Source organism: Strigops habroptila, chromosome 3, assembly GCF_004027225.2.
Source record: "Strigops habroptila isolate Jane chromosome 3, bStrHab1.2.pri, whole genome shotgun sequence".
In the NCBI taxonomy this organism is placed as follows: Eukaryota; Metazoa; Chordata; class Aves; order Psittaciformes; family Psittacidae; genus Strigops; species Strigops habroptila.
Genome location: NC_044279.2, coordinates 80,016,730 through 80,036,567, shown reverse-complemented (window position 1 = coordinate 80,036,567; position 19,838 = coordinate 80,016,730). Strand labels below are relative to the sequence as shown.

Here is a 19,838-nt window from a genome sequence, read left to right as displayed (position 1 = left end):
TAGTACTGGGGCTGTTTTGCAGCCAGGGAGGAAGCTGGAAGGCTCTGGTGGAATGTGGAGACAGGGACATTGTCTCTTTTCAGGCCAGGCTGGACAGAGCCTTGGGTGACATGGTCTAATGGGAGGTGTCCCTGCCCATGGCAGGGGTTTAGAACTAGATGATCTTATGGTCCTTTCCAACCCAAACCATTCTGTGATTCTATGAAAATGAGAGTGAGAAAGGAAGCACTGAGCATCACATGGAGTGAGAATGCAAAGCCATAGCAACCTGTGCTAACGAAGGCCCTCAGACCCAAGCATGGCTCCATTCCCTCCACGCCCCACTATATTCATTGCCCAAGGAGCAAGCTGAAACTGGGAAGATGTAACTGTCTTGTCAGGTGCCAGAAGGGGAGTGGCTTGTTAGTAGTAGCCTGAACCCAGGACAGGTCTGGAGAAGTCCCCTCTGTAAGGATAAGACAGAATCTTGATAGAATACATGCTGCGTCCTGACACCATCCCACAGAGAGTGCTGCCTAGGGACCTGCCTAGAGAGCCAACCCCACTACTAGCCAAGACAAGGCACCTTCCACAGCCTGATGATAGCCATGGAAGGACTGGATTATGCCTTCCTTATTTGTCTTAATTTCTGTCCCCACAATCGCACATGGTGCCTAAGAAATGGGTGGAGAAGCTCCCATACTCGTGATAAAGGGAAGGAGAGGAACTGCCGTACCACGACTAGTGCCTTTGCGCAATATTCCAGGTTGGGCACTGAATGGAAGGAAGTGTCCCAGCTGGGACACAGCCCACATTAAAGTTGAGCCTATGTGGGTCCTGCGCCCGAGTGAATGGACTGAGGCATCACAACAGTCCAGCAGTTGTGCCTGCACTGTGAGGACCTGGGTTGAGGCAAGGGTTTGTGTGTGTGTCACTTATCTGGTACACAGCTGGGAAGAAGAATTAAAGAAAGCATGTCCCCTAACCTTGCCACCATTGTGCCAGTTGTTGATGGACCACAGGCTTAGCCCATGAAGATACCGCTTCTGCCATTGCCAATGTGCAAACCTTCTACCTACCTCCTCCATTGCTCTCTCCTCATGCTTCCCATGGTTTCTCCTAATAGTTCCTGCACAGGACTCAGGCAGCTTTGGAGTACAAGGTGCAAGTGAACATGCTGTGACAGCTGTATCTCCTGTGCCCTTCCAGCAAGCTCCTGTGCCATCAGCTCTTTGAAGCAGTCTCCAGAGATTAATGCAGTACACTGAGACTCTAGCCCCTCATGCCTCTTCAACAGTACAGTCTTGCCAATTGCTCTTGATAAAGGTCTCTAATGCAACTTTTGGCCAAAGGAACTGTTGAACATGGGAACCAGCTGTCCCTTGCCTTCAGCTCCAACTTGTGTGATGGTCACCTCTTCCCGCAGGTGAATCTGCTTTGGTGCATGCTCTACCTTCCCTGTGCAAGGCCACTATTGAAGGGGCAGAGTTTTGCACGTGTACATGCACACACGGAGCAGAGGTGAAGAAGGTTTTTTTCCCCAGATGCTTTTAAATGCAATTTTAGGGGTTTGGGAGAAAAACAGTAAACCTGAATAATCACTCAATCGGGCAGTTCTGGTATCCTGACTTTTAATAAGATGCCAAGTACAGTCTTAGCCTTTCAGAAACTAACTGTTCAGCAGGAAATTTCAAGCGTTTGCTCTTTGCTTTTCATGTCCATATGGTGGCTGTTGCCAGGGCTGATAAAGGACTGATAAACAGAGACTGCAGGGATGGGTCAGCTCCTGTTCCTGTGAAGGTGACAAAGGACAAAACCAAATACGTGTTCCTGAAGTATTAAGACTAACCACTGGAACTCATGGGGTTATTTGCATTTCATGACCAAATGGAACTGCCAGGCTATCGAGGGCAGGGCTCGCTCTGACTCTACCTACACAAAGCCTATGGCAGAATCTCCACTAAGAGTGTGGGGCTTGTGGCAGGTATCCCAGGGCAGGGCTGTGTACCTCCATAGGCGATTTGTGAAGTAGGTGTATTCCTCCATCTCATGGGCTGTGGGCAAAGAAGCATGCAGGTGTAAGCAAAGTTTAGAACAGGAGCAGGCACTGGTCAAGTTCAAGCTTTGCCTTTCCCCAGCCTGGAAAGAGGAGGGGGAGGTACCCGTTCCCTAGCATGGACCAGAAGCCAGGCTGAGGCTATGAAGGGCTTGGCACTGAAAAGGAGACAGGACTTGCAGTAAAGGTGAATGTGGTGTGTTGCATGGATAGGGCCAGAGAGCTCTGGAGATGCAGGGAAAATGCCAGGAAAAGGAACTATGTTGACTTGAAGAATGTATATTTGATGCAAAAGGCCGGGACTGGTGTAGGACTTGGGACAGGCAGCGCTTGTTTTCTGTAATATACCTCCAACATCAAACCTTCCACTTCAGTTCTCCCTTTCCCTCAGTTTAACCACTGGGATAGAGGAACTCACCCTAACTTAGCATTGCTAATCACTTTCTACCCTGAACATGCAGTCTGGCGAGTTTCTTGACCAAGGGGCCTTGCCTGCATCTCCCTCCCTCTCCATGCTCTTCAGGGCCATGCCTGTGATGACAAAAGATGTGCTGGGCCCTCACCTCACTCGCACGGAGCACTGTAGCTCATCACTGTAGTTTCTTCTGGAAGATGAGAAAAAAAGTGCTGGTGAGATACACTTGCCAAAAACTCACTAAAGCAACCCAGCATTGTGCCTCTGTTTTCTAGGGAAGACATTCCCTAAGCTTACAGCCGATGATTGCCTTCCACTGTGACACATGAAACCACTTTGACACATGGTTTGTGTCAAAGACTCTGTGTGCAGTTATTCTGGATTCACCCAAGTCATGGTGCTTGTGATCTTTTAAAGTCCCAAACAGCTCCATTACAGTAATGGATTCCTCACTTTCTGAAGCAATAGCAATCCCTAGCTTTCCTCCCACTAGGGACCCCAGAAAACAGAGGACAATTATTTTCAGTGTCATTTTTCTAAGAAGGCCCTCACTCTTTTAAGCTGTCCCCCCACTATGGTCGCTCTGCCTTTGCTGCCTCCCACAGAATGACCATATATTTTGAGGGAGAGTTAGACCTTAAGTGGATCTGCATGCTAACTTCAACCTTGCAGGTTTTGGGACCAGAGAAAGAAGGATTTACCATTTTGAAACCTAAGAGGTTTCAAGTCCATCACTAGAGAGCTTCTAAGGGGCAGTTAGATAAACATGTCAGGGATGGTATTGTCTTAGACTTGACAACTTCAGAAAGTCCCTTTCCAGTGGTACATTTGGGTGGTTTCTGCAGTACAGCATCAGAACTTACCTGGCATGTAGTAATCGTAGACCTTGATATTAGCTGGCTTACGATCCCTCACTTGCATGTCCTGCTGCACCATCAAAGTGTAGGTGTGAGGCTGTCTAGTCAGCTAAGACCAAAAGACGCAAGGATTACAGCCAGAAACAAAGTCCTGCAAAACAATCCCTTCTACCTGCTCTGAGACCTCACCACTGTAACATATTTGTTCTGCTTTCCAGTCCACCTCAGAAACATCTTTTACTTCATATATTGTGGCCATCTCCCATTTTTGGTCACTGGATTTAACTCAGCTCGTAAGAGACATCAAACCCAGAGACTCAATGTGCATTAGGTATCTAAATGTGTTCCCAACCAATCCCACACTCCCCACATTGAGCTCTGCTCTGAGCTCCTTCATGCATCTTGCTGGACTGGCTACTTTCTTATACGCAGTCCCATTACATCAGGTCTTATTCTCCAGTCTCCCACAACCTTCATCATTAACTAGACAAATGCAAGGTGTGGATGAACAACTGCTGCATGGTAGTAGTTACATGACCTGCTGTTGATTTGGTTCCACCTTGTGCTACCTGGCAGCCTGAACTGAAATCTTTCTTTGCACTGCCATTCTGCTCTGTGCTGTAGATACAATGAAAGTAGCATCTCTGTAAGCCTAATGCATCCACATGACAATAACCTGCTTACTATGAGGCTAGCTTAGCTCAGCTTGTTGACAGCTGGGGATGAAGAATCACAGAAATGTAGACGTGTAGTTGGAAATTCTGAAGTTTTAAAATTCATGCCAGGTCTTGTTTCTGGTGCTGTTCCTAGAGAAAGGCTCGAGTGGTTGTTAATCTGTGGATTAATGGGGCTCTGGAGCGAGCACTGTTGTTCACACAACCATCTGGTTTAATTTTGAATGATCTTGGCAAACTCCATGAGCAATCTTGGATGCTCCCTACTACATTCAGGCTGCTTAAGGGCTTTCTAAAAATTCAGGCTTGCTTGAATTTGCTAGATGGATCCTACTACTACTCCCCCAGTCCCGATCAGACACTGTATATGGACTTTCAACAGTGTCTGAACAGTGCCAACAGCTATAGTCTTTACATCAGAGATAGCAACATTTCACTCAAGTGGCCATGTGTACAGGCTCTACAGCTGACCTACTGCAAGCTGACAAAACACATTTCTCTGCACCAGCAAATGTGGCTGGCATGTAGGAACAACCCTTGAGTCTTAAAATACTGATGGAACCAAGATACAAGAGTGAGCTAAAAGATATATGCCAGTCCATAGTTCTTTTAATGATGATGTTAGCCTAAATTCCACTTACTTCCTCCAGGTAGAGAATGACTTGGTCAGCCTTGCTTTCAACTTTCTTCACTAAAGGCATTTTCTTTAGCTGAAAATAGGGAGGAGGGGAGAAGGGGGGAAATGTCAGAAAGACTCTAACAGAAATCAGAAACATTCAGGGATATTTGTGTGAGCATGGGCAAAATGTTCACATGCCAAAGGAGCCCTGGGGGTAGAGGAAGGCAAGGTGCAGCCTGGAAGAGACTTTGGGTATAAAGATTTCTTGGGAAGAAGACAACTATGTTTTCCTGCCCACAGGAGTGATCACAGTTCTGCATGCAATCCTTCATGATGGACATCCATCACTATTCCCATCCCAGCTGGGCACAAATTCGCGGTCTCACCTCTTCCAGCGAACCTGCCACGGGGCTGTATCCTGACAGCAGCTCCACTTGGATCAAGACCATGTTGGTGGACACACGGTTCCCTGTGTAGCTGCAGCAGGAACCCAGGGGACAGCACTAATGTTACTTTCTGAGCCATGATCTCCAGATACTCTGCTCAGCTTTGGTACTCAGGTGGAGGAACCTGCCTTTCCTTCCAGTGTTTCTCTTGTTAAGCATACCTGTGTTTGTACTGTAATAAATCTTTGTGCTTCCTCTGATTTCTCTTTTAATTATGCTGAGCCAAGGACAATAAATTCCTTGGAAGGCTTATGGAGTTACCTTCTCTAGGCATGTCAGGGAATATCACATCCTCCACCTGATCTCTTGGCAATTCTGTCCCACATCAGGGACAAGGCAGGGGTACAGCAGAGAAGAGTGGTGTGACAGACAAACCAGAAGCAGAGAAGGGAAAACTTAGGTAGAAGTGTCAGCAGCCAGTCCCACAGGGCCCTCACATCACTAGCGTTTTGAGACCTAATCCTGGAAAAGGGTGAGATCCATAGACCTTGAGAGACTGGCACGATAATGAGATAGGACTGTAGCCTGAGCCATCCCTCTGGGGCCTTGTACCTTTCACCCAGCTGAGGAGAGCATGGTTAAACGAATAGGGACATCTTAGCACTTAGACCTCATGAGTGAAAGGGAATCCTGGCCATCAAGAGACTGTTGTAGTGCCAGAAGCCTCTTAGCACAAGGGAGTCAAGGGGCAAACTGAGTGTCTCCTACCGAGCATGAATGGTGACAGGGAACTGGGTGATGTTGGGTGCGGCGCACTCTGTCTGCACAGATACAGCAAAGGTGACATCGCTCCTCACTGGAGGGATGTGGTACCGCAGAATGGCCTGCAAGGACAGAAAGAAGCTAGTTGGCAGAGAGCAACAAGGTGCGTTTTTTTGCTGGAGAGTATCTTTGTCTAGTGATTGGCTGCTGTTTGCTGTCTTGCATTGGTGTAAGAGAGAACATGTGGTGGAAGTGGAGGTTCTGCTTGGGCACTGCTCCTGGTGGTGTTCAGCCAACTTCTTGGAGGAGAGGTGCAGCTCTGACTGGGTGGAGATGATCCAGATTTCATTTGGAAAATTGCTATTCCTTTCTTGTTGGATCCCAGCTACTCCTATGAGCCTTGATGCCCAGATTTCTGCAAGTCACTGCAGCAGTCTGTTTTCAGTGTTGGCTAAGTAGCAAGATGGCAACAAGCCCCTGTTTTTCAAAGCTTTTCCTCAGACAGACCTTTTCTCCTTGGCTGGGCTTACCTGCAGGAAGAGGCACCCATGGCCCTGCACATGCACAGTGTAGTCTTGGGGAATGGCTGGCAGCTCCACTGTCTGCAGCAGGAGGCGATTGGTGTTGTCTACTCGGATGTTCTGGTTGAAACCCTCAGAGGACAGAGAAGCCTGAAGATCAGGGCCATCCTTGCTGAAGGTCTTGGTTGCATACAGGGCTAGGGCTTCCAGAGCAACCACTGTGTCCTGAGGAAAGAGACACACATTGGGCAAAATAGGATCCCTGCTTCCTTTGCATGCTTTTCCCTCCCTTATACTGCAGCTATAGCACGATAATGATTGAGCTTTCCCCTTGGGCTGTTAATATGGGATTAGCTCAAAGGAATACAAATATTCACCTTTTCCCAACTCCCAGAAGCTGTAAATCCATGTACCTTTTTTCTTTTTTTCTTTTTTTTTCTTTTTATTTTTTGCTATGGGCTATGCTAGAACCCACTACTCTCAAACCATAGCCTGCTGTCGCAGGTTATCTGATGATGATGGCTCAGGGGGATTACCTGGGTTGAAGCAAAGCCTCCATAAGGGTTTTGCTGCTTGGTGAGCCAAGACACAATCTGGGATGCCTTTCTGATTTCGTCTGAAGACAAACTTGACTTTGAAAGGTGAGCCATGAGGATACTAGACGTCAATTCCACATCAACAGATGGAGCCTGATACCAATAGAGAGAGCCTTCTTCCTGTTTGGACTGTTGACTCCAGAATATTTGGTCATCTAAAGGTGGAGTGGGAACACTTATGGAGTGTGTAGCTGTATCTAATGACCTTGGAGTCCTACTCAGCCTCTGTGCCTATGCACTGAGTGAACATTAGGATAAGATATGGCTGCATATCTCCTTATTTGCCACACACCCCCTGCTCTTCCTAGTAAAAACATAGGTCTGCAGTCTGGAAAAAAGCTCTACGACACCCATGAAGCTCCTCGGTTTAGATGACTGGGAGACCAGGACTGTGAGATCATCTATAAAGAAAGTCTGTCTCACAGTGTGGATATAGCCTGTGACAGCTTGGCAAACAGAGGCTATCCAAGTCTTGGGCTCCCCACAGAGCTCTGCCAGGGCCCCACACTCCCGCCCTCTGTTCCCTTGGTCGTTCAGCCCTGCGATCTCCACACAATTATGCCAATGGCCCTCTCAACTGCCCCACAGTTTTGATACCTGATATTATGGCAGCCTTATCCAATCTTTTGAGGATTTTCTGCCTGAGGGCTTTATCACCTGCCACTGCAAAGGCGTTTGCAGCTAGTGCCAGGCTATAGAGGTTGGAACTGTCAGTATCAGCATTGACCAGGTCCCTTATACATTTCAGAGCTTTCCACACAACTGGGTCCTAGAATACAATTGAAAGCACACTGGTTGATGGCAGTGTATGAGGAGGGGATACAGCATTGACATGTGCAGAGGAGCATGGAAACAAGGATAGAACGCATGGGGGGAAAACTGTTAGTGTACCCATGTGCACACAAAGGCAGAGCACTGGTGCACTGCTTGCTGAGAGGCTGCACACACAGCCCATCCCTGCTGCTGATACTCACAGAGCGTGGCATCCCTGAGTGTATGAGAGCTGTGATGATTGCAGAGCTCAGCCCCAGTCCTTCATCCACTGCACCCTGCAGCCACGACAAAACAGAAAAGAGGAGGGCTGCTGTGAGAAGGGAGTAGTTTGCCCCCAAGTGAAAGCCAGTGCAGGCAACAGTGTTGGTCCTATTCCTTCTGGTAAGGAAGTGCCAGGGCTCGTGCCTACTCTTGTAGGCATTGTCTCCTGCTTACCAGAGCCCTTCTCAGCCACGGTGACCCAAGCTCTGCTGCGTAGATGATTCCCACCCCCTGTTGAATACATCCCCCTTTCCCTTCTGCTGCAAAAAATTCTCAGTAGCAGATTTCAGTGCCAAGGGAAAGTGATGTTCCCACAATGCTGTCTAAGGTGGCACCTCACATAAGGGCCAGGACAGTGGCAGGGATATGGAGGAGCAAAACAAAAGGTATCTATCCTTCACAAGGCAAAGTGAAAGGTCCCATTCTCTTCACTCAGAGGATTGTCTGAGGTTCTGTTCACCGAAGTGCTGGTGGCTCCACAACTTTAGTTGTTCTCTGAGTGTGTCTGTGCATGCACTGTGCTGTGTTTCTGAGTGCATAGGGCACATCTCTGGCAAGATGAATCTCATATGAGTGGCTACCATCAGTCTTCCATTCACTCCACTTCTGACTCTCTCTGTACTGAGAGAGTCAATACAGGGAACTCAGGCTGAAGGAAGAAATGGTGGCTCAATAATGGGAAAGGAAGCTAAACCAGTTTACCAAGGGAATAATACAGAGCTTAAAAGTCTTTCTGAGGCATGTATTAGCTTTTGAGATGGGGCTAGGACATGGCACTGCATCAGGTCCCACACACGTGTCATCAAATGCAAACCTCCATCATTCAAAACTTGAAAAAGTGCCACCATGACTAAGCACAACTCTGAGTGTCACCCAAGGGTGACCTTGGGCACATCAGAGTCTCCCTGTTTCAGTAGCATTCATTTGTTCTTGGTACCCAAGTTGGGCCTGAAAGTGAAGGAACTTTGAGGTACCTAATGAACAGCCAGAACATGTCATACCATCAGACCATTGTTGAAGAGCTTCCCCACACTCTTGAAGCAGCCAGATGGAGTCTGACTTTTAATCAGGGAATTGGCAGCATCTTTAATGTTCTGCTCATCTATGTGGATGAAGTCCCGGGCTTGGCTGAAGGTCTTGAGGACAAGGGCAGTAAGCCTAGAGCCAAGGGAGGGAGAAGAAAATCAAATTGAACCAGTCACTGATGCCCATCTCTGCTAGGAGACAGGAGTCTCTGTGTCTTCCACTATGTCATTCCTGGAGAAATACCAGCAGGCTAGAGCCTCTGTGCAGATGGAAAACTGGAAGCAATGCACATGAGTTAGATGATTTTGAAGCTTGGGCTTAGATCCAATTGCAGCAAGAGAGAAAAAAATCACTGGCAGTTCAGTGCTTCCCTCAGAACTCTGCCAATTCTAACAGGGTTTAACTTGTGTGATTTAAAGCCTGGAAGGCTGATACTCAGTGAGCTCAGTCAGCCCCTTTCCCAATCCTTCTTGGGCAGAAAGCACTCTGGAAAACCTGGAAAGACGGTGTCTTTGCAGCCAAGTTTTCAGAATCAGCCTCAGTTGGGGTGCCCAAGCACAATCAATCAAATGGGGATACCTCAAGTGAGTGCATTGGCATGGTTATCTTCCAAAAAGTCTCAGGAGCAGTTTTTGTTCCAAACTCCATACCTTCAGACTCCCTCAGTTTCCCCAGACTAAAATCCAAACCAGCTGGAGCCTGACCAGGTCAAGCTGTTGTTCCTCAGCTGTGTCTGGATATTTCTGCTTACCATGTGTTCCCTGGCTCACTTCCTTCCCCAAAGGCACTGTATGAGCCATCTGCGTGCTTGTACAGGAGTTGCCGCTGATATCCTGTGGGAAGAGGCTGGGGGTAGTGAAGATGCTCTGTGTCTATCATGTTCTCGAGGTGACAACCTGCCCTGCCAATCCTGCTGATCATTATAAAGAACATTGCCTCTGAGAAATTCAGCAAAGGGCTTTCAGAGAAGTGATCCAGAGCAGCCCTGCAGAGAAGGACTTGGGGGTGTTGGTCAACGAGAAACTGAACATGACCCAGCTTGTGTGCTCTCGCAGCCCAGAAAACAACTGTGTGCTGGGCTGCATCATAAGGAGCGTGACCAGCAGGTCGGAGGAGGTGACCCTGCCCCTCTACTCTGCTCTCGTGAGACCCTATTTAGAGTATTGTGTACAGTTCTGGTGTCCAGACGAGGCCACGAGGATGACCAGGGGGCTGGAGCACCTCCCATATGAAGACAGGCTGAGAAAGTTGGGGCTGTTCAGCTGGGAGAAGAGAAGCTGCATGGAGACCTCATAGCAGCCTTCCAGTATCTGAAGGGGGCCTATAAGAGTGCTGGAGAGGGACTCTTCATCAGGGCCTGTAGCAATGGGACTGTAGCAATAGGGGTGATGGATTCAAACTTAAACAGGGGAAGTTCAGGTTAGATATAAGGAAGAAGTTCTTTACTGTGAGGCTGGTGAGGCACTGGAACAGGTTGCCCAAAGAAGTGGTGAATGCTCCATCTCTGGCAGTGTTCAAGGCCAGGTTCGACAGAGTCTTGGGTGACATGATCTAGTGTGAGGCGCCCCTGCCCATGGCAGGGGGGTTGGAACTAGATGATCTTAAGGTCCTTTCCAACCCAAACCATTATATGGTTCTATGATTCTACGAGTGCTGTGTACCCCTTGTTCAGCGGAGACACAGTGGCCTGATTTACACTGCTGTAATTCCCATGGTGTCAGGCAAGTGACAGGTTTGCACAAATCCTGTTCAGCACCAAGCCTCTACTGAGACGCTCCTGCACAACCTACTGTAGTGGATATCACGAGCTTAATTATACAATATGAGCAAAAATCCACTCACCACTTTCCAGATAGCCAATTGCCTTCTGTTTGATTTCTGGAGTCAGTTGTCCTGTTTCTTCAAGGTATCGTGTGATAAAAACATTGGGAGCAAAATGAACCATATTCTGCTCACCACAGCCACTGGACATCTGGAGGAGCTCATCTACGTTGTCCAGTGCTGTCCCCAGAATGTCACCTGTAGGACAGAACCACAGCTTTGGAAGCTTTACATATTCTTGCATGTAAAAATTTTCTGGTCTCACCAATTCTCCAGATAGCCTGCTAAGACTGGTCTCAGTTCACCTCTGCTCACACTAAGGTGACTTTAATGCCTAAAGAGCCCTGTAGGAACAGTGATATGATATCTTTCCCTTGGCTGGGTGATATTCCATTTTTAATATAACCTATATATTATATGTTATAGATGTTAACATCTAGATGTTATAATATAATTTATGTTATATATAGAACTATCTGGCCCAGTGTCACTTGTATGAGAGAGATGGGATACTTCTCTGGATGATATAGGGACCAGTATCACACCTCACTGTATGCAGTCCCTCTTGTTACTCTGTTTGCTAAAGCAGACATGGTGGCACTAGAAGACAAGACCTGTAGGGAAAAATCTTGCTTTCCAAGACCCCCCTAAATCTCACCTAAGAAAGTGATGTGGGCTCTCTCTGACCCAAGGACCATGTTCTCTGGCATAGTGAAAGTGATTGTCTCTGAAGCTGAAGTTCCTGCAAATGGCAAAAGTATCAGAACAACAACAGGCAGTAAGGAGATGGCAGATCCATAGGTATCCCCAGGACATGGTGGAAACAAGGCTGGGACCACCTAGTCAGTTGGTAAAATTCAAAAGAGAGGATGACAGAGACATCAGGCCACCCACTGATGGATGCCTGGTGTGTGGTTAGGCAGTGGCTTGGTGCTGTAAGAAGCTTGTAGTACCGGCTAGAGCTGAATGGCTTTGCCTCCTCATAAAAGCTCCCCTGACTTTCCCCTCCCCATGCACCCCCAGGTAATCCTAGAGTTGTTCAGACACCACACTGTTTCTGATCAGTCTCCTCGCTCTGTGCACAGCCCCAGTGGTAAGGCAGTCTGGGTCTCTGGGGTACCTGCACCTACCTTTAGGGCACAGGAGTGAGGTGTGGGTCTTTTCCTCCAGCAGCCCCTCTGCCTGGTGGGGAACAGGCTGGTCAGGTCAGAAGGGAGAGCAGTAAAACGAGACAGCAACTGCACAGCACCCCAGCTTCTTGCAAGCCCCTTTTCCATGCGAAGGACTTCACACAGATAGCAGGGATATGCATTCTGCCAGCGAAGTTTCATTGGGAAGCAGTTTCTAAGCTGCTAAATGGCCTTTGCTCCCATTGCCCTGCTAGCAAGCAGTTCTGATGTCTCTGTCCCATCGAGTGGAGGTGCTCAGCCTGTGAGCCAATCCAAACTACCCTTAGAATTGCTCCTTGACCAGCGTCCCTGAGAAATGTGACTACCTGCCGAGCTGACTTTTCCTTCCCAGAGCCAGCCACTGGGCCATTTTGAGCCTGACCCATTTCTGACCTCACCAGGACCCTGAAGCATGCTCTGACCTTCACCAGCAGCTGTTTAACCACCGTGTCCTTCCCTCCAGACTCTGGCATAACAGCTATACTCTCAGTGCAAACATCTTCCTGCTCCATCACCTCAGCAGTGACAGTGAAATTCACCTTCCCTAAAGAACAAAACATCAAAAGGCCAGTTGGCACACCCATGCCAACATTCAGTTTGCTCAGCCTGAGGCTGCTCACTCATGCTTCGCATAAAGGTCACTCTCATTCCCAGCTCAGCTCTGGTTTTTCCAAAAGCAGCTCTGCCAGTACCTCCCACTCCCTTGTCCCCTTACCTAATTTTGTAGCCTTCACATCCCAGAAGAATGTTTTTGCTGAATCAGGACACAGACAAATAGTGAACTTGACATTTGCATGCACAAATTCAAAATCCATGGACTCCTTTAGGCTAACCTGGAGCTAGAGGTGAAGCAAAAGGGAGTTCAGGTTACAGAGCTTTTCCTTTCAGCTCCTGATCCAAATGTCAGTCAAGCCCAGAAGCCCCAGGTGAGTATGATGTTTGCCCTGTTGCAATATCTGTGGGACACCAACAGCCCATGGACATCACAGTCCTGTAGGGTTGAGCTTATGGAAAGGGATAAGCTGGACAGAGATGGCTCTGCATGGAGCTTTGTGAAGGGCTTCCTTGGTGTTTTTGCTAAATGCCTGAGGAGGCAGCCCCTTGTCTCTATCAGTGAAGTACTTTTACCACACATCCCCCGACCCTAAAACCATCCACTCACCGCCATGCACTGCTTCAGGTAGCTGAAGACTTTGACTTTCAGGGGAAATGACTCTCCCCGAAAGACAGAGTAGGACAAGATGGGTTCCACGAAGAAGGGCTTGAAGCTCCGCAGACTGGTGGTTTCTGAGATTCCAAACCCATGGCTCCCTGAGGTGCAGAAGGTCATGGCTCTCCAGTCTGTGATACTGTCAGGTACTGTGACAGCTATCTCAGCAGCCCCTGAATCACTGAGGAGAAAACAGAGTGGAAGGGGTTGTCCCATCCCTGTAAAATTTCTCTTGGGAAGACAAATGCAGAAGGACTATGACTATGAACTGGAGGTGCATGTGAAGGTGTGGGGATTCCTAGGAAGTAGGACAGAGGTGTGGGAAGGATAGCAAATAGGTGGGCAAGAAAGGACTGAGAGGCAAATGCAACCCAAAATTGCAGTGTTGCATCTCAAATTCTTGTTTAGTGTGGGCACACAGGCCTCCCAGGGGTCCATGTTATACACCAAGCCTCTGCCAGGGAGCACCGTGTGACACTTCTACTACGCTATCACCCAAGCTCCCAACCACAGCGCAGCAGTCACCATTACAGGTGCCACTTACAGATCTGCATACACAAAACAGAAGACAGTCCCTGCCCTGAAATGGCCATAATCCAGCCAAATGAGATGCAGAGGTCGAGATCCTATTTTACAGATGGAGAACATTGGCACATGGGAGAATTAAGAAAGTTGAGATATGTGAATAAGGGGAAAACAATGGATGCTGTGTAACTTGACTTTTGCAAAGCCTTTGACACAGTCTCCCTTAGCATCCCTGTAGCCACGTTCGTGTAGACTGGCCAAGTGGATGATAAGGTGAGCAGAAAATTCACTCGACCACTGTGGACAAAGGGCGGTTATTGGTGACACAAAGTCCAACTGGTGGCTGTTTACCTGTGACATCCCTCAGGGACTGACACTTGGGCCAATACTCCTTAATGACTTTATTAATGACCTAGATAACAGGAAAGAGGTCATCCTCAGCATTGCCCATCAGCAAGATTAGCAGACTAATCTTTCTATGTACTAGCAGACGATACCTTGTTGGGGAAGGGTTCCTGATATGCTGCAGGAAAAGGTTGTAATTAAGAGGAACCTTGACAAGCTGGAAAAATGAGCTTGAAAATGGATAAATTCTGTATCTGGAATGGAATAATACCATGCAACAGTACTGGCTAGGCAGTGACTGGCTAGTAAACAACCTTGTGGAAAAAGTGGTGGGCATCCTGGTGGATAACAGGTTGAGCATGAGACATCTTATGAGCCCTTAAGCAATGAAGGCCATATACTTCTGGACTGTGTTAAGAAGACTGCAACCATTGGATTGAGAAAAGTTACTTTTCCCCTGTATTTCTTCACTACCACAAATGGGACCAGATCTGGAGTACTGGGTCCAATTTTTGCCTTCCAGTGTAAAAAAGGAACTGACATACTTCAATGCATCCAGTAGAGGACAACCAAGATGGTCAGAGGGCTGGGACATGTGATGTGCAAGGAATGGATGAAAGAACTGAGGTTTTCAAACTTACAAGGGAAAAGCTAGGAAGACACCTTTCAACTTTCTAAAACTGCCTATTGGGGAGGTTTAGAGACAATGGAACCAATCTCTTCTGATGTGCATATTAATAGGATGAAAGGTAACAGACACATATTGGAACATGGAAGATTCTGACTTGAGATAAGAAAAACAAGTTACCATGAAGATGGTCAAACACCAGAACAGGTGTCCAGATAGTTTGTGGAATCTCCACCCTTGGAGATACAGAGAACTTGGCTACCACCTGATCTAACTGGACCTGCCTCAGGCAGGATGTTGTGCTACAGACCTTTGGGGGCCTCTTACATCTTACAGGAGTCTGTGATTTTAACCCCAGGATCATTTGAAAAATCTCAAGCAGAGCCAGGAACTGAACCATTGTCCTTATCCACTTCTTCACACCTCACTTTTCTTTGTGGGCACAGAAGGCAATAGTGTCCTCGCTCTGCTCCTGCCCATTCCCTCTCTGCTGTGGCTGGTAGGTCTGTATCCATGTGATGTAGCCCATAATTACTCACTTGATGGGAACCAGAGTCCAGATGAATGTCTCTGGAAACCAGGTACGTACTGGCCCTGCCTCGCTACCCAGCTCAATGTGCTCTGACTCGGCACGTTCAAATGCAGCATCTGCTTCTAGGTCCAAGTTGTCCAAGTCTGGCAGCTCGCCATAAGCTATTGGGAATATAAGCATTTGTTCAAAGGCAGAGCAACTGTGAAATCAGGGTAAAACTCAGCTGAGAAAAAGCTCAGCTCTCCATCCCTCCCACTCCCACTCCGATCCCCCTTCTCCTCTCCAAGATGCCCTCAATCTACTTTGCTATTGTCTTCCATGAGATAATCCAGGAGAACATGTGGATTTCCAGTATGTGTGTGCTCCCCCATGAGGAACTCTACCTGCTCACACTTTTGCTGTCAGCCCCTGAAGAAAGGCCTAGATACTGCCCGGTGCCAATCTTGGCTCATTCTCTGGTTTCTAGGAAGACCTTTCCTAGTCTTACAAACAGATGTTCCTTCCTTAGACAGCTGCCTCATTTTCCTCCTTGACCATATCATCTTCCTGCCTGCCAGCAGAAGCTTCCAAGCAGGTTCTTCCTATGCAGCCACCCCTCTACCTCTCTAGTGCACCGGACACACACACGTCAGGACCTTTCCCTTCTTCCTGTGGCGCACCTCTCCTGTGCAACCTCCCACTCTGGAAGCCATTCCCAGTTCCTCAGCACACTGCACTGTTCAGCTGCCCTTGTGCAGCCTGTATGTTACCCGTGATTTCCAAAGAAACAGGATAAATCGAGATGTACACATGTAGTCGTAGTAGAAAGTGGTCTGGGTGCGGCACTCAATTGGAGACTTGATTTTAAGGTTGGTTAAAAATGTTAGACCTGAATTCTGGAGGAAAGAAGGGGAAAAATAGAAGGCAGATTTCAGTGGAGGGGGTGGTGTGTCTGAGGGTCTGTCTCTGCCCCCACCTCCCAACCTATTAGCCTCCCTGTGTTGTTGCACCTCAGCCTGACATGTGAATTTATACAGGGAGAGAATGCAGAACCTCCACGCTCCCAAAGCCTGGTCCTGAACCCTCATGCAAAGGAGGCTCTCTCCAGTCGGGACTGTGGGGGTGACCCCTTGCATGCGCATGCCGACACGCAGAGGTATTGTTTTGGCACCACAGTTTGCTGCCCACCCTAACACAGACTTGTTCTCATCTTTCACCTGTTATTCCTTTCTACTATTCTTTCCCTTCTTTCCCCAGCCCCCTTTTTCTCTCAGGTGCTTTTCTTTTCCAACCTCCAATTTTCTCTGACTCAGGATGATATTCTCCTCTCCTTCCAACTCCTAGAAAGTCTGAGGGTCTTGAGCTTGGGATAAAGGGGTTCTAATGATCTGCCTAAACAACAGGAATTTATCAAGCTGGGAGCATGGAAATCTCTTCATTCAGAAGCTTGGCAAATTCAGAACCTGAACTTGCCAGCCTTTACAGGAAAGACAATCTGTGAAGCTACCCAGCACTGACCTGGGATCCAAAAAGGCTCAGCTCTGATATATCAGGTGTTATGGAAATTAGATTTACCTTCAGAAGTTCATAAACATCTGGTTGGGACACTGCATAAGCGTATCTGTTGTACGTGAATGGCGACATTGTTCCTGGTGGAAGGGTGGTCTGAGGGGAACCGATTGTTCCTGGGCTCTTGTGGATAGTACAGTAGTCACTGTAAGAGTCTGTGAGGGTGGTGGGGTGCTCCTGAGAATAGCTGAACATATAATACACCTGTAAAAGAGGATGAAAACAGTACAGGTCAGTGTGAGGGGTGGGAAGGTTTTAGTTTCTAGCCAGAGATTTTTTGTGACCGCAGAGGCAGAGCTTGGATCCAGCCTGCCGCAAAAGCCCAGCCCCAAAGGTTTTTGAGCTGCATGGAGAGCCTCCACAAGTTTTAGATGCATAGCACCAGAGATGACCATGAGCACCTCTGCGGTACAGCTGCATAGCTGTGACTGCTTCTAGCTCATAGATATCGTACCTGTGATCTCCATGCGCACAGTCAGGATAGCTTCTTTGCAAGCTATCATTAGATAGCTTCTTGTCTGACTGAAGGCACATCCTGGATCCACAGAGACAGTGTCAACATGCAATTCAAGGATCCTGAAATGAACTGATTCAGGAAATGGAAGACTCTCGCCATCTGGTTGCCACCGTGGCAAAGCGCTCTAAGTTTAACAAGAACATGACTTTGGCCTGTACTTGGGCATGATTCTACTAGATCCCTCTGTAGAGGCTGGAAATTTTGACTGTTGTTTGATGTTGGCCTTCACTGTTTTAATTAAGCCATGTCCTGCCTCCATTCAGGTACTTGTTGGTTTATCCACTCTGCCTTATCAACCAGGGCCTGCAACCAGTGCCTGCAACCATTGGCATCTCTCCAATACTAGCAAGGCTCAGCACTAAAGTGACTTACACTATCCCTGGATAGCTCAGCCTCTGGCCTCAGGAGAAGGATGCTCTGGTCTACAGCACGGATGCTACAAAGGGAGCCTGGTGCAGCCTGCAAATGGAGATGGACAGCCGATCCTGGGAGAGCCACAGTGTCTGAGAAGCCAAGCTTCACCTGAAACAGCAGAAGAGGGACTGAATTCATTGACAGAGGGAGGAAAGAGGAGACCGTGGCTAGTGGATTCTGCTGGACGTCTTTTGCCATTCATTAGCTACCCTCCAGCCTTATGTTTTGTGCACTACTTACATGGTTCCTGAAGCACTTGGAGACCTTCAGACTGAAGGTGTCAGCTGCCACTTGTCCCTCAGGGAAGGCAGTGTAAACAAAGAGGGTAGCCGTGGGTGAAATGAGGTCAATGGGCAGAGTGACATTGAAAGCCCCACTATACTGATCTGAAGGAAATAGAAAAAGTATAGGAAGAGGCAAGGAATTCTCCAGAGATTAGAGCAGCAACATGCTTATCCTCTAGAATACTTCTATACAGTTTCTTGGATAAAAATTATTTTGTCTTGCTTCTGTGGAGGCCACAGCTAAACCATGCTGTAAATTAGTGCCATTCTGTAGCAGTGACCTTAAGACATGAGGGATCTTGGCAACATTTTACACTTGGAAGAGAAATGACTTTCCACCTAAGTCCAGTAAAAAGATTCTTTAAGTTTTCTTGGAGGTGTCTGATAATTCCTGTTTGGCAGATACACTCTGAAAATGTCATCATTTGATCGGGGTGGGGGGGGAAGAAAAAAAGAAAAGAAAATTAAAAGACAGAGGAGGAAAAGCATATTTGCCATTTCCTCTTGATTTTTTGCCAGCTCTGTTGTTTTCTGTTGGTCTCTTTTCTCTCCTTCCCCATTTAGACTGGAAGGGCTTTCCTGTTGTGTTTAATCTATTTCTATCCTGTTTCCTTAATCTGTTCCTGGTAGTTAGATGCTCTTACCTAATGGTGGACCAAGAATTACTGTTGTTTGGCCATGATGCACAAGGGATCCTCTGGCTAAAACCTAAAGGGTAATGAGCAAAGGGTTAACAGTGCCTATGCCCCATGTCCCTGGGCCAGCAAAGGGTCCTGTGCTGACAGAGACCCTTCCTGGTGTCTGGTGCTGCCCTGCACTCACCAGGTGGTAGAAGTCTGCTCTGTCAGCCCCATTCCCCAACTCTGAGGCTAGGATGTGATAGTGCACAGGGACCTGCTGCACGTCCCCGCAGGGCAGCATTGCCTGCACTGGCTGGATCCTCACAGAACTTTGGCTGGAAGAGTAGAAGGCCCTCAGGGTGAGGGATGCAGTGCCATAAGACACCCTCACATTCTGGCTGCTTAACTCCTCCATCTGGGTCTTTGCCTGTGGCACAGAAAAGATGGCTTGGTGTCTGAAGATTTCTTATAGCTTTCCCCATGCCAAAACCAAGACTGACTGGAAAGTGGGCTCTGAACTCTCCCAGGGTAAGTTGTCTATATCCACCTAAGCCAAGGTCAGTCAGCACCTTTCTGAGGAGCTTTACACTGCCCATTCCATCATGCTCTGGGATAACTAGTGCCTAAACAGGAGGATATGAGCTATAAACTACTAGGGTTTGGGCTACAGCCTGAACTGCAATGCTGCTGCTACCAGTGTAGCCATTCTGGGCCTCCAGCAAGGTCAAGATCCACCATCTAAGATACTCTATGCATTCTAATAGAGACAGGGCTTCCCTTGAAAGCACCTTGATCTTGATGTTTAGATAGGATGGGTGTTAGAAACCTACCCCTAAGAGACAGGAGAGCCTTCCTTGTTCATGGGAAAGCAGATGCAAACTTTCCTCTGTCAATTCCCTGCCAGTGGCATCCTTATTTATACCCTTACATCCTGGTCACCTGTTCTCCTCCAGATCGCCTTGCATCAACTGCTTCCTTTATAGCCTTCCTTCTTTCTCTCCTAAGTTTTCTGCCTTTTACATCCCAGGTTTCTCCTAAATCTGATGCTATATGGAAACATAACGCAAACTGGTCACTGATGTTTTCTTTTTCCACATGTATTTTCAGAAGCTTCTTCTATAGCTCCTCTTCTATCTTCCTGTTCCATACCATGTGGGAGTTCTTCCTTTGCCCTTTGTCCCTGCCCAGCCCCACAAAGCCCTTTCCACCTCAGATAGAGGTCCAGTGTAGGCAGACCTCAGTCACAGCTTCATGGGGCCTCTATCCCCTGCCTCACCTCTCATGATGTCTTCTGACTGC

At 47.8% G+C, this 19,838-nt stretch overlaps 1 protein-coding gene across 2 annotated transcripts in view; it reads right to left on the bottom strand.

Moving 5' to 3' along the window:
• Positions 1-1,524: 1,524 nt before the first annotated feature.
• The window catches only part of LOC115605813 (alpha-2-macroglobulin-like protein 1), a 28,158-nt gene continuing 9,844 nt past the window's right edge, over positions 1,525-19,838 (bottom strand). Inside the window, exons 12-37 of one of the 2 annotated variants that reach the window (XM_030480832.1) lie at positions 18,742-18,966; positions 18,564-18,627; positions 17,876-18,021; positions 17,594-17,743; positions 16,711-16,908; positions 15,944-16,031; positions 15,164-15,317; positions 13,079-13,307; positions 12,632-12,755; positions 12,339-12,460; positions 11,878-11,929; positions 11,406-11,489; positions 10,769-10,945; positions 9,678-9,759; positions 8,902-9,058; positions 7,840-7,914; positions 7,463-7,634; positions 6,806-7,020; positions 6,279-6,494; positions 5,755-5,870; positions 4,987-5,077; positions 4,623-4,691; positions 3,314-3,416; positions 2,599-2,640; positions 1,988-2,033; positions 1,683-1,771 (exon numbers count right to left, since the gene is read on the bottom strand). In XM_030480832.1, the coding sequence (XP_030336692.1) occupies positions 2,600-2,640; positions 3,314-3,416; positions 4,623-4,691; positions 4,987-5,077; positions 5,755-5,870; positions 6,279-6,494; positions 6,806-7,020; positions 7,463-7,634; positions 7,840-7,914; positions 8,902-9,058; positions 9,678-9,759; positions 10,769-10,945; positions 11,406-11,489; positions 11,878-11,929; positions 12,339-12,460; positions 12,632-12,755; positions 13,079-13,307; positions 15,164-15,317; positions 15,944-16,031; positions 16,711-16,908; positions 17,594-17,743; positions 17,876-18,021; positions 18,564-18,627; positions 18,742-18,966 (3,150 nt within the window). In that variant the 3' untranslated portion in view covers positions 1,683-1,771; positions 1,988-2,033; position 2,599. Of the gene's footprint in view, positions 1,772-1,987; positions 2,034-2,598; positions 2,641-3,313; positions 3,417-4,622; positions 4,692-4,986; positions 5,078-5,754; positions 5,871-6,278; positions 6,495-6,805; positions 7,021-7,462; positions 7,635-7,839; positions 7,915-8,901; positions 9,059-9,677; positions 9,760-10,768; positions 10,946-11,405; positions 11,490-11,877; positions 11,930-12,338; positions 12,461-12,631; positions 12,756-13,078; positions 13,308-15,163; positions 15,318-15,943; positions 16,032-16,710; positions 16,909-17,593; positions 17,744-17,875; positions 18,022-18,563; positions 18,628-18,741; positions 18,967-19,838 lie in introns of both variants that reach the window. The other variant, XM_030480831.1, reaches the window with a different exon arrangement.